The following is a 14072-nucleotide window of genomic DNA, read 5'->3' as shown; positions in this document are numbered from 1 at the left end:
CAATCTGTCCACTTATTTCCTGTGATCAAACCACATGATTACTCACCATCTAATTTTAATGAATCAGACTTGGAAATTATGTTCAGCAGACAAGCAAGCATGGAAGAGTACAATGCTTTTTACCTTGTCTTCTGTAGCTTAGTGACTCACTAAGTACCAACCCTGAAAATGCTACAAATAATGCCCACACACATACTGTTGTTGTTAGAGTTAGTAATGCACAGTAATTTGAGGCCTTCTCACACAAACACAATCCTGTATAGCTGCAGGCTTTCCAATGCATGAAGGAATCAGTGTAATGGTGATGTGAGAGGAGCAGAGGGAGTAGGATGCTGAGAGGTATGCTCACCAGCTCATTCTGGCTGACCCTGTGGAGTGAGCTGGAAATGTAAGGGGAATTCGACTTCTGCTATGGGTCATCTACAGAGTCTGACAAGTCTCTAGTCTTCTAGAAGGGAAAATAGCACTTTCAGATCCTATGTATAAAATCAAAGAGCATTTATCACAGTGGTGGAAGTATTATCTCTATTTTTCTGCTGGTTTGTGGGCCAAAAGGTAAAGAAATTCTATGCTGCAACATCAAAAGAAAAAAAAAAGTTAAAAACCCACCAATTCTGACCCTGTGTTAACACTTGTTTAGTTTACACAAATTCTTGTGCCTTCTGTGGGGCCATGATTGACAGCTGTAGAATTGCCTCTGAATCCTAGTAGGCAAAAAAGCAGGAATCCATGTGAGGAGGCATCATGGAAATGCAACTGAAGAGAAGTTTGAGATGCTTTTGTGATTCTGTAAGTACTGCATGTTAATACATCACAACATCTCAACAATCGTGAAAAGTTATTTTTGAAGGAATTCAATTTTCCTGGAAAGAAAAGCTAAGTCTCTAGCCAATAAACAAGTCTTGTTCAGGACTCTGTTGCAATGGGGATGGGAAAACTCCCAGAACTGTGACCATGAGAGAATTCTCTAAGCAGTGTTCCTGTGTTACCAGTACTAACTTAGGTTATAGATAAAGACTGCTGAAAGTCTAATTTACTTTTTAAGAGTTTATGGTACTGGTTTACTTTTGGCATTTCACCACTTACACTTTCAAGCTGGAAGTGGGCAGTTTTTCCTCTGGTTTTCACACACATTTTATAGTTTGGAGATTTTTTTTTTTTTAATTTAAGAACATTGTTTTTAAAAAGCACACTATTTCTATTTAAGTTGCCTCTTCCCTTCTCTAATCTCTGAATTTTGTTTAAAAACAGCTTCTAAATGGAAGAAGTTCACATGGAGACTGGTGCTATACATATTTTAAAAACAACCTTGGAGCATGCTTCATGTAGCAGCTTCAAAATTCTCAATACTGCTTACTCATACTTGTTCAAGGTACTAATGTAGACAATAACTTTGGTAGAATAACTGAAAATTAAATAACATGTGCTTGTCCATGACAGTTCCCTAAACCACTAAGTTTACAGTACTTTAACAACTAAAGCCCCCAACCCTGCAAGCTGTTCTATGAAGGTGGAACTGTATACCTGAATAAAGCCCGACTAAAGTCAATGGGACTGCATGGACACAGAGATCCCATATTCTGAACAGTTTATGGTACAGGAGCCTAAATAACAAAAAAAGAGAACTGGAGTATTCCCTACCTCTGTGAACCACAAGCAAAAAACCCTGTAGATATTTCCATGCAGGCCACAGCAGCAGAACAGCCAAAATACACACTTACATTTATGAATATTGTACTTGTCCAAGACTCGCAAAAATACAGCCGTATGTCTCTTAACTAAATTAATCCAACGGTGAATGTTAGGAATCCTTCCCATCTATTCATTCAAAAATAGTGCTCAGTGAACAGTCAATGTTGCAAAATATAGCAATCACTATCCTAGTTAAAGTTCCATCATCAAGCCATTACAAATTTTGTATTTGAAGACAAACTTTTTAATTGTGGGATAAAACATAACATACAGTATGTTCTAAGCTCAATTATACTTCAGTTGATTTTAAAATAGTTTCACTTATAAATAATAGGTGACTTTAAGTGTAATTAGTGGTGATATTAATAATCTCAGATATTTTGTTACAGATAAATAGAAAAAGGCCCTATTTAACAATTATTCTTTAGAGCTTTTGTACTGGAACATGAAGTAGGACATTTTCATACTTTAAACTGAGTAAAAGGCAATTGAGCATATACAGTACTTGAATAGTCATGCTCAGCTTTGCATACTATTCTAATGTGTCTTTCAGAAAGTGTTATTTCATCAGTCTTTCCAAAGTAAGAATGCAAAAGGAAGAACATTTTAATGCATGTCAAGTATAGAGATGATTTTCAAACCCAGAGATCAGCTTAAGGGGGGGGGGGGAGGGGAAATCAGGGTATTGGATGGATCAAGCAACTGGTAATGCAGTATGGAGCCAGTTTTGAATTCTAAACATTTTTGTTTAGTGTCTAATTCTGGACACTAAACAAAAGCCACTGCTAACCAATATTCACACAGTGGTCTCACTATTTTATCCTAGAAATTCTAATGGACAATAGTCACATAATCCACCATAATGAGCACCTTTGCTGGCCATCTCAGAGAACTCACGGAATGAATGGGCCACGGAAACTGAACTGCTGTGAGGAATATTGGAAAGGCAATTGCACTGTCCATGATGTGCCACTTAATTATTTATACTACAGTAGCATCTAGGGGCCCAAGATGAGATTGGGGCCCCTTTGTGCTAGGCAACTGTACAAACACATGGCAAGAGAGAATTGCTTACCCAAAGATCTTACAAATGAATTAGGATTAGGACAGGAGGAAAAACAGAGGAACTGACAAGTCAAGTTGTAATATATCAGGTTAGTGGCAGAGGCAGGAACAGAATCTGGTTTCCTGAGCCCCAGTCTAATGTCCTATTGACTACTAGACTATACTTCAGCCTCTAGGGTTGCCAATGCAGCACTACTTATGGGCATTAAATTCCCTTACTGTATTTAGTTGGGACGGAGCAAGAGAAAATGAAGCTAAGGAAGAACATCTTTGATTTTATTGGTTAAAGCCAGATGCTGACTGTGTATCATTAAATTCCCAGAGCTGTCCCATTGAGTAGGCAACAATGTTTTCCCCAAATAACTAAGTCTCCCCATGGCAAGCCTTAAAAGCTGTGTCAGTCACTAATTTCAAGATGTGCCAAGACAGTCTCAGTTCTCTCTTCATACGATCATCCTGAACTCGTTTACTAGACTGCTCCTAAACCCGACACTTACGGTTGTATATTGTACCAACGGTAATCTGATACAATAAATCCAGGAATTTAAGGGTGCTAAGGAATTTGTTCTTTTTCAGAGTTGGCATTAAATGTTAGTTTTTCTACTTATATTCAGAATACAGAGCAACTGCATAGTGGACAAAGCACAGGAACTCCCAAGCTTTTTTCCCCAAAATTCAGCTACTAGATCACCATGTCACCTTGAGCAAAACATTTGAATTTTCTGCTTTTATTTCTCCCATGACATAGCATGGAGATAATACTGTTACCCCTTTTGACTCATGCATTTCACCAAAGATTCAGGATCTTGTAAGTTATTCCAATGAGGAGAAATTGGTGATGAGCTCAGGTGTTCCTTTGATGCAATCATGTTTATTTAAGAAGAATGTACAAACCCCTTCAGCTTCTCTTCCAAAGTCCTTTTTCCCTTTGGCAAACTTGCTCTAGTCTTTCTGGATTCACAGGCATAGGGATTTTCCAATTAAGGGAATGTTCAGTCTCTGAGTTTTCATTTAAGAGAATCGATAGGGGTCTGGCTTATTTATGGTGGTTACATATGGTTAATACAGCTAAACAATGGGTCAGAGTTTATCTTCAATTCTTCCCTCTGGAGATCAGCTTGAATCTGGTCTGGTGAGTCCTTGTGGGCGGTGAAGGTTTACAAGCTGTCTTCCTCTCAGCAACTCTGTTGCAAGAGTCAGCTAACTCTGAGGCACAGCAGTATTCCAACTGGTTGCCACCCCTTCCTGTAACAAGTTCTCCCTTTTAAGCTTGTTTCTTCTATGCAGAGCAGGCTCTGCAGGTGCACCTATTTAGTGCCAAAGATGCTCATTAGCCTTCTCCTGATTGGGATGGGGGAAAGCCCCATCACAGGTCTGTTTCCCTGAACACAGCAGGAATCAAATAATAAGAGCTTCTTTTCTCACTGATGTAAGCCCCTTCAAGGCAGCACTCAGCCCTAAAAGCTCTGCTTTCTAGGCTTTTCTCAGGGCTACACTCCTAATGCTTTACTAACATCCCTCAGAAAAAGTTAAAGTATTTATTATTTCAAGACGAGATATGAGCAGTAGTGCTTACGTCCGTGTGACTCCAAAGATCAATTATTGTTATCAGAGCAGAGAATGGCAATCTGTTCATGGTATAAAACTATGCTGCCATTAAATAGCAAACTGTCAATATATCACTCCCTGTTAGCAATCTCTTCCTTGAATTACTGATAAGCTATACATTGATTACAAAATTTGTTTTCAAAGGTCCAAGTATGCAGCCTTGGAAGTTACCAAATGGATATCCGTCTGTACAGATTTAATCTCTGGAAAACTGCAGTCAGTGCTGTTAATTTGTATTAATCATAGAATCATAGAATCATAGAATTCAAGATCAGAAGGGACCATTATGATCATCTAGTCTGATCTCCTGCAAGATGCAGGCCACATTAGCCGATCTACCCACTCTTTTAGCAAGCGACCCCTGCCCCATGCTTCGGAGGAAGGCGAAAAACCTCCAGGGACACTGCCAATCTGCCCTGGAGGAAAATTCCTTCCCGACCCCAAATATGGCGGTCAGCTGAACCCCGAGCATGCGGGCAAGACTCTCCAGCCATACCCTCTGAAAGAGGTTAAGAATATCATATTATTGACCCAATTTGACCCAATTAAGTACCAGTTTGGCACTTAATTGACCTATTGACTAAGCCCGTTATCCTGTTATACCATCTCCTCCATAAACTTATCTAGCTTAATCTTAAAGTCATGGAGGTCCTTCGCCCCTACTGTTTCCCTCGGTAGGCTGTTCCAGTATTGCACTCCCCTGATGGTTAGAAACCTTCGTCTAATTTCAAGCCTAAATTTCCTGACTGACAATTTATATCCGTTTGTCCTCGTGTCTACATTAGCACTGAGCTGAAATAATTCCTCTCCTTCCCTGGTATTTATCCCTCTGATATATTTAAAGAGTGCAATCATATCTCCCCTTATCCTTCTTTTGGTTAAGGAAAACAAACCGAGCTCCTCAAGTCTCCTGTCATACGACAGGCCTTCCATTCCTCGGATCATTCTAGTGGCCCTTCTTTGTACCCGTTATGTACCCGTTAGTTATGAAACCTTTTGGTTGCAGGCTCACATGCTTTCAAGTTAAAAGCCAATTAAATATAAAATCATTTTGAATTTAAACACTCCCAACATAATAAAATGTGTATGTGTATAGAGAGAGAGAGAGAGAGAGAGAGAGAGATTGGCATTTTAAAGGTTTTTTTTAATAGAGAGTGTAATGAAAAGAAGGATGCATCTTGCATATTATCAATTTCAGTGCTAAATTTGGGTTAATATTGATTATAAAGTGTACCAGCCTGAAAGATGTTAAAGAAGCATTAAAAAAAAATGTTGTGTCAGAATTTTGTGCAGTAACTTCTAGTGGGCCAAATAATGGACTCAGCTCTCAGCCTCAAGAAACAGGCTGGATGAGGAGGGGCAGATATGTGAAGAGATTCAGCTTGTCTATACCAGGAAATTGAGTAGCGTAGTTATAAGGGAATAAACTTTCAATGCAGTGTAATGATTCCAGTTATAGTGACCACATGGGGAGTTATAGCAATTCTTACTATACCTGTGCTAGTCAATTTCCCTGTATAGACAAACCCTTAGGCATGTGCTTAACTTTGGGTACTGTGAGTAGTCCCATTGATAAGCGTGTACCTGAGTATCTGCAGGTTCAGGATTCAGAATTGGTCATATTACTACCTGTGTGGGGACTAGCTACCTCCTGATATGGCGAGTTTATCTTTGTAGTAGGTTCCCAACATATATTTTAACTGCCAGCTTCTATGATTAAGACTACCAAAATAGCACAGCTACAATATGTTGCACCCGGAAGTGAGATATTTTTGCACTAAATTACTACCACCCTTCTTTCAGTTTGAGACCCAAATTCTCATTTCCATAAAAAAGGTTTTAAAAAGACAGATTAGAATTGGCACATCACGCACTAACAAGAAGAGGGCAAAGCAAGACATGAGTTTTAAAAAAAAAAAAATGATGTCAGGAATCACATTTCCCTCATGAGGCCCAGATACTAACATTAGAATTTTTATTAAATACAAACCAGAATCTGTAATTTAAGTTAACACAAAAGGTTTCTTTTTAGTTAAGACATTTGTGAACGTCCAATACTATTTGCAGAGATTCAGATATTATTAAATAGCTTTTTAACATACACCCTGTTAAGCGCAGTATAGCCATATAGCTTTCAAATAAAGTACTAAAAAAATGGATTTTAACAAATACTACTCCCATATTTCACCTCCTAAGCTTACCAAAAATTAATAGAGGCATGAAAAAACTACTTTAATACACCAGTTATTTCTAGAAACAAGAAGCAGATGTTCTCTTCTATTTGTCTCAGCTGTGCTGCAGTACAACAGAGTCTCTGTTATGCTGCCAGCAGTAATTTATATTTATTTATTTATTACAGCCATTTTATAGTGCCCATCACTGTAGTGTCTGGGTACACTAAAGTATCTGGGTATGCTGTACATGATTCAGATTAATGCAAAAATATTTCTTATGAGCAGATTACAGTGTGATTTTTTTCCTTACATGGTCTTAAAAAAAAAAAAAAAGGGAGGGGGGAGAAGAAGAAAAACAGGGTTTGTTTCCAAATAATAGGAGTACTAACATCAACCCCTCCCAAAAAAAAAAAAATACTGAAACAGAACATAGTGCAAAAGGAGTCATATTACATGCTTTTAAATTGCAAAACTAGTCTAAATCTCCAAAGGCAAATTAAGACCAATCTGCCATTATGGAGGGAATCCATAACAAGAACAAAGTCGTCCAAAAATCTGTGCAAAAAGAGGGAACAGGGTCCATTGGAAAGAAGACAGTGAGATCAAGGAAGGCTATTAGCATAAGTCACCTCATATTTAAGTTAATATTTTATCCTGCCAGCTCAGACGTTACCTTTAACCATTAAGCAACTCTCCATCTACATAACACCATCACCACAGCTTTTGTATGGATCAGACAAGGTATTCAGGGACTCAAACAAGTAAGAGACCTTTAATGATGCTGCTTACACTGATGTAAACACTCACATACCCTCAATTTGTTTAAACAAATGACAATTCTTTCATTTAAAATATCCTCAAACCACACTGTTCAATATATACATTAGTAACACGTAAAATATATACATATATATTACATTGAAGAGCTAAGGCACTATAGGAAAGTGCACCAAATACAATCTCCTCTGGTTGTAAAAGTTAAGGGTTCTGCATGTCTAAACATTCCCCTATTTAACACCAAGCTATCAGTAGGATCACCATGCCTGGAGTATTAGAAGAACAGCAAATCCTTCCCTCAAGTTATTTTATATACTCATATTTCAGAATATTAAAGTTTTTATACATATTTAAAATACTGTAAAGTAAATGTTTGTCTATTACAGACAAGGCTTTGTCAATGAACTGTCAGGTATCAGGGGCAAGATAGTGTGATTTGTTATTGAAACCATCTGAGGATCTGTCCCCATGACAATAAACTGTGTCACAATGCAAATAAGCTTCTGTGCTTAATCATTCTGTGACAACTCAGTGACTGATCACTCTTGGTCACATGACTTGCCCATCTCAGTCAAAACACAGGATAAAACAAGGTTCCAAGTAATATCTCATGTTCAGTAAAGTAAATCTAGGAATAGACTTTTAAAAGATTTTTCCACAAGACAGAAAAAGCAGCAGCCTGCTTTGCTTCATACATGCAAATATTGCCATGAATATGGGATCAGTGGTCCATACTATCTTTAGGTTGGCAATACAAGCATGAGAAAGAGAGGAGAGAAAAGAATACTTTAGTATAACAGAACCACCAATACGAAGTATCTCCGGCAGATCATCAAAATAATTACTAATTTGATATCTCAAAAGCAGGTTATAATGTTTTTCACAAGGAAATTAAAAATATGAATTCGTAAAGTACCTACTCAAACAGGAATCAAGTGTCTACATGTTAGTACACAAGTGACGTATATTAGATAATTAACAAGAATTGGAATGTTACCACAAGAATGAAATCTTGTTCCAGCACAGAGATTTACAGTCACAAGAATCTGCACTATCAGGAATAAAAACCTTGATCATGAGTTGAACACAATATGTCTCTACTATGTGACATCATCATAACAACAATAGGTTCTTGAAGTAGAGTAAGTTGTATACACTTCACTAAAAACAGTAAAAAAAAAATTTTCTATTTCTATTTACAAAATATAAGAACAGTAACTCTATGGCAAAATTGCTAATTATCTTAATTTGGATGGTAAAGCCACTCATGCTTGAAAATTAACAAGCAGATTTGTTGTCTGTTAGATATGCAATTTCCAAAGAGACTTTTCTGTATCAGTAATACCACTTATGACACAGAAGATTATGTGCTAACATATGAGGCTTCAATCTTGCAATATGGGCAGGCAGACAATGCACTTAATTTCAAATTCTGGGCCTACGAGAGAAAGTTACACTGTAACTTCGATTTTTTTTTTAAATATTGATTAATAACACTATCAAGTTTAAATTTGGAATCAATTTTTTTTAAAAAACAAGTTCTTATAAAATCAAGCCTAACAGAAGTGCTTCAACAATTTTAAAAAATTCTATGAAATCTGTTATTTAAAAAATGTGTACTGTTCAAAACACCAGCACTAAACCCACTAAGAAAGTGAAATGGATGTAACTGATTTTCATTGTCAATGCTGAAAGACATGAAAAATATAAAGAACATAGACCCCAGTCTTACAAAGATTTAAGCACACTTTAAGAATGAGTAGTCCCACTATGAAACAAGTGTATAAATCTTTACAAGATCAAGGTCAGTGACAAATTAACTAGTTGGGTATTTGTTTCTTTTACTTTTTAAAAATCACACCACCAAACCCTTCACCTGCACATAGCTCTACTGTAATCAATGGGAATCCACAGAGGCCAGCCCAAAAGCAGGATCAGGGCCTTGGCATACTTACAGAATATGACTTAATTCAACAAGATTAATGTCATGTTTGGGTTAGTTTAAATTGATGTTTTTAGAAACATGGGGAGGGATAGCTCAGTGGTTTGAACATTGGCCTGCAAAACTCAGCGTTGTGAGTTCAATCCTCAAGAAGGCCACTTAGGGATCTGGGGAAAAAATTGGTCCTGCCTAGTCAAGGCAGGGGGCTGGACTTGATGACTTTTCAAGGTCCCTTCCAGTTCTAGGAGATTGGTATATCTCCAATTATTACCTAAACACATTATTCAAGATGCTTTTATACACTGCCCCTGAGAGTTCTGTAATAATCAGTGGTATCAAAAAAAAAAAATCTTGGGCTGAATATAAAAGAATATTTCAAATATTTTACTCTAGTACTGCAAGCAAAATAGTATTTACCTTGCAGCAAAAGTCTGAAGCATTAAGTGCTCCCAAAAACAAACCTATGAAGCAACACAGCATGGCATACCAACTCATTTATTGTAAACAGGACCATTCAATGTAGATGCCTGCCCCTGGATACTAACTAGGTCTAAAACATAAAAATGGTCATACTAGGTCAGAACAATGGTCAATCTAGCCCAGTACCCTGTCTTCCAACAGTGGGCAATGCCAGATGCTTCAAAGGGAATGAAAAGAACAGGGCGATTATCAAGTGATCCATCCCCTGTTGACTGGTCCCAGCATCTGGCACTCAGAGGCTTAGAGACACCCAGAGGAAAGGGTTACATTCCAGATCATTTTGGCCAATTACCAGGTATGGACCTATATTCTGTGACCTTATCTAATACTTTTTTGAACCCAGTTGTAGTTTTAGCTTTCACAACATCCCCTGGAAACAAGTTCCAGAGGTTGATAGTGTATACTTCCTTTTATTTGTATTAAGCTTGCTGCCTATTAATTTCATTGTATGACCCCTGGTTCTTGTGTTAAATGAAAGGGTAAATAACACTTCCTTATTCATTTTCTTCGCACAATTAATAATCTTATAGACCTCCATCATATCCTCCTTTAGTTGTCTCTTTTCCAATCTGAACAGTCTCAGTCTTTTTAATTTCTCCATATATGGAAGCTGTTCCATATCCTTAATCATTTTTGTTGCCCTTCTCTGTACCTTTTTCCAATCATAATGTCTTTTTTGAGATGGGGTGACTAGAAATGCACACAGTATTCAAGGTGTGTGTGTGTCTCAGGATTTAGATAGTGGCATTATGATATTTACTGTCTTATTATCTAGCCCTTCATAATGGTTCCTAACATTGTTAACATTTTTGATTACTGCTGCACATTGAGCACATCGAGCAGATGTTTTCACAGAACTCTCTACAAAAGTCTCCAAGATCTCTTTCTTGAGCGACCACTTGGGGAGTTATCCCCATCATTTTGTAGCTATAGTTGGGATTATGTTTTCCAATATGTATTATTTTGCATTTATCAACACTGAATTTCATATGCCATTTTGTTGCTCAGTCACCCTGTTTTGTGAGAGCTCTTTGCAACTTTTCACAGTCTGCTTTGGACTTAACTATCTTGAGTAATTTTGTATAATCTGCAAACTCTGCCACCTCACTGTTCACCCATTTTCCAGATCATTTATGAATATACTGAACAACATTGGTCCCAGTACAGATCCGTGGGGGTCATCTAATGCTGCAAATCGTGAATGGAAGAAGGCAGAAGAACAACAAAGAGTTAGAGCAAGAAAAAAAAAAAGTGACTGACCTACCAGACTAACCAAAAAAAAAAAAACCCAACCCATAACAACATCCTATCCCTTACAGACAGTGCCTCACCATTAATTCTGACACCAGGAAGTAAGAGGAGAATAAATCTCCCAATGGAAGGTAAATATAAAAATTGGAAGGATGCACAAGTCTCTTAAAATGCATTAATCCTGTTTTTAATCACTGTCCCGGCTCAACACATTTCTAAAATGATCTCTGTATCAGTACTCTTTATGTAGCCTTTTGATAATTAGCTCACAGAGATCAGGCAGGACATTTCACTTTCCATGAAGTATCAAGGGAGAACAGATGTTTCCCCATCTCAGAAGGATTCAAACATGGGACTGGAGTGAATCTTTTCAGAATGCTCTTCAACTCTTGATCACATAGAAATTGCAGTAAGGCAAAAAAGCACTGTAAGCAAACAAACCAAACCTCTCACTAATGAGCAAACAGTGTCAAAAATACATTCCATGGTGGAAATTAACATTCCATAATGCTGCTCTTCTACAGCCTGCTGATCCCCAAAATATGGTTGATTAGAAGCTAATTATTTTATTGGAACTCACTGTTTTAATGTAAATAGACAGTCCTGCAAATTTCTACTCTCCCACTCCCAGGGGAAGTTTCTTTTCAATAGGCATACAAAAACATATTTTTTTTAAATCTGCATTATGGTGTTGGTGAGTAGATTATGTCTGGACTGGTAATCCGTCATGACAGTTTTGCAAGACTGAAATAGGTATAATTTTTAAATGATGCACATCTGCCCCAAGCTCTATCTATCCCAATTAATTATTATACTATCCATTTTGAAAATCATGATTTCACAAGCGCCTTGTGTCTCCTAAATGCATTACATGCTGATGAGTTTGAAAGGCCCTATTTTCCCAAAAAAAAGTACTCACAGTGGGAGGAATATTTCCTGCTCATAAAAAAAGTGTCAGTCCATGAGTGTCAGCACTGCAATTTTCACAAATGAAAAAAATATACCACTGAACTGCTGATCTGTCTGGTAACATAGAAGAAAACTCAAGCAAAGAAACAAGTGAAAAGCAAATTAAAAATGCATTACCTCTTGAGTCCTTTCTGATGGTTTTTTTCGCAAAGCCTGTTTAATCTTGGGATCCACAGGAGAGGTCATTCTACTACTTTAATTCTCCAGTTATGAATTCCACAAAAATAGCTTATTACTTGGGGGGGGGGGAGAGAGATGAAGTGATCCCTTCCAGGTCAAAAGAAAAGCAATGGAAACTTCAAGTTTAGATTTTGTTGTAAGCTTCTTTTTCAACCCCCTTCATTCCTCCCTGAATTTGGATGTAAACTTTGTGCCAGGCTTATGTTGTTCTTTTTAGCAGTCCAATGAAATCAGCAATCTGGCAAATAATAGATTTCCTCAATTAGACGGAGCTCAGTTCCTCTGGTGCATTTCCCCTTTGCTTCTGCAGCTTCCAAAGGGTGGAAACAAACATCCAAAATTTCCTTTCATCTCTCATGACATTCAGAAAAATCTTTGTGCAAAAAAAGTAAAATGATGAAACAATAGCAGCAAAAGTTTCTTCAGTCATCCAAGAGGATAATCCAGGAGATGAGCGAATCTCATCACTCCATCAAACTCAATGAGGGGGAGGGTTGATTTTCAGGGAGATTCTGGGTGGTGGTTATTGATTTTTGGAAGGAGGACCAGTTGAGTGGCTTGGTGCATATGTTATTGGGGTTGGGGCTGTTAGAGGCAGGGTCCAGGTTTTGGAAGAGATAAGGTCAAATTTGCGTGTAACATGGGTTTAAGGGGGGAAGTGAAGGAGGGAACTGAAGGAAGTCAGGATTAAAGGAAGTGGTGAGTGGAGTCAGGCTAAAGGAAAAGCATGGGGGAGTGGCTGGGCCAGTCTGGGGTGGATTTGAAGGGCAAGGCTTGGAGAAGTGGGGTGAATTGGGGGCAAAGGGCTTCCGGGGGGGAGGTTCAAAGAGAAGTGGACTGGAAGGATCCAGGAATTGGGGGGTCAGTGATCAGGGGTTGGTGAGTCTGGGAAGAGGGGGGTGTTCAGGAAAGGCTCAATCCCGCGGGGGGGGAGGGTTAGTGAATAGGGGCCGGTCAGTCGGGAGAAGTAAGGTGCCAGTGGTTATGGGCCAGTCACGGGTGGCGGCGGCCCGCGATGCAAGGCCGGAGGCGTCCGTGCGTGGGGGCCAGGGTCACTGACGAGGGGCCAGGAGGGTGTCAGGGGCGAGGGGCCAGGGTCGCTCGGGGAGGGCCATGCGGAGGCGCTGCCAGTCGCGGCGCGGGGGGTCTGGGGCTCAGGGAAGCGGGATCCGTGGTGGGGGGGGGGAGGCCTATGTAAGGGCGTTGCAGGGGGTTCCCGCTTCCCCCTAGCTGCTCACCAGGCGGCTGGCTCCCGCTCGGGGCTCCGGGCTCCCAGCTCAGCGGCAGCACATGGGGGAGACGGAGGCAGCCGCCACATGCTCCCCGCGGGCGACCCGGCTCCCCATGCCCGGGGACCCCCGGCAGCGTCCCAGCCCCTCCGGCGCCGGCGAACGTGAGGCGAAGTCTCGGGACGCGGGCGGGCTGGATGGAAGTTACCGGCCGGAGTTGGTCTCCCTCAGCCCGCCTGCTCGCAGGAGCCCTGGCTGACTAACTGTGAATCTCCTTCCGTCCAATGAAGAAGGTGAGCGGGCGGGCGATTTGTGTCGCGCGCGGGGAAGAACCCAGACTATCCTCGGGGGCATACAGGCGGCCCACCGAGGATTCAACCTAACACGCCCCGAACGCAGTTTCCCCTGCTGTGTACCTCGATTGGAAATTTGGCCCCGACAAAAACTAGTGAAAGCGGGCGCTTAACACTCTGTATTAGCGAGAAGGGTGGAGGAAAGGGGGTGGACCCGGGCGTGGGGAAGGGGCGGTGATTGGGCGTGGTAGCGCCAGGTCCCGCCCTATCCCGGAGATTGAAGGCGGAGCTGAGATTCAAAGCTCCAAGTGGAAACATCGCGAGGGTTGATGCGCAAGGATGGAGGGGTGTGCGCATGCGCAGTTGGAAAGGAACGGGCGGGGCTGTGTTTTACGCTGACTCTGTAGCCGAA

The 14072-nt window shown here is 40.0% G+C and overlaps 1 protein-coding gene across 1 annotated transcript in view; it reads right to left on the bottom strand.

Annotated features, from left to right (window-relative positions):
• RAPGEF6 (Rap guanine nucleotide exchange factor 6) overlaps positions 1-13807 on the bottom strand; it is a 235841-nt gene extending 222034 nt beyond the window's left edge. The window contains exons 1-2 of the mRNA XM_045026507.1: positions 13377-13807; positions 12076-12511 (exon numbers count right to left, since the gene is read on the bottom strand). Coding sequence (XP_044882442.1) covers positions 12076-12144 — 69 coding nt within the window. The 5' untranslated portion in view covers positions 12145-12511; positions 13377-13807. The remainder of the gene's footprint in view (positions 1-12075; positions 12512-13376) is intronic.
• Positions 13808-14072: the final 265 nt, after the last annotated feature.

Source organism: Mauremys mutica, chromosome 8 (genome assembly GCF_020497125.1).
Source record: "Mauremys mutica isolate MM-2020 ecotype Southern chromosome 8, ASM2049712v1, whole genome shotgun sequence".
NCBI lineage: Eukaryota > Metazoa > Chordata > Testudines > Geoemydidae > Mauremys > Mauremys mutica.
The sequence above is the reverse complement of the archived record's forward strand: the minus strand, read 5'-3'. Positions and strand labels throughout refer to the sequence as shown.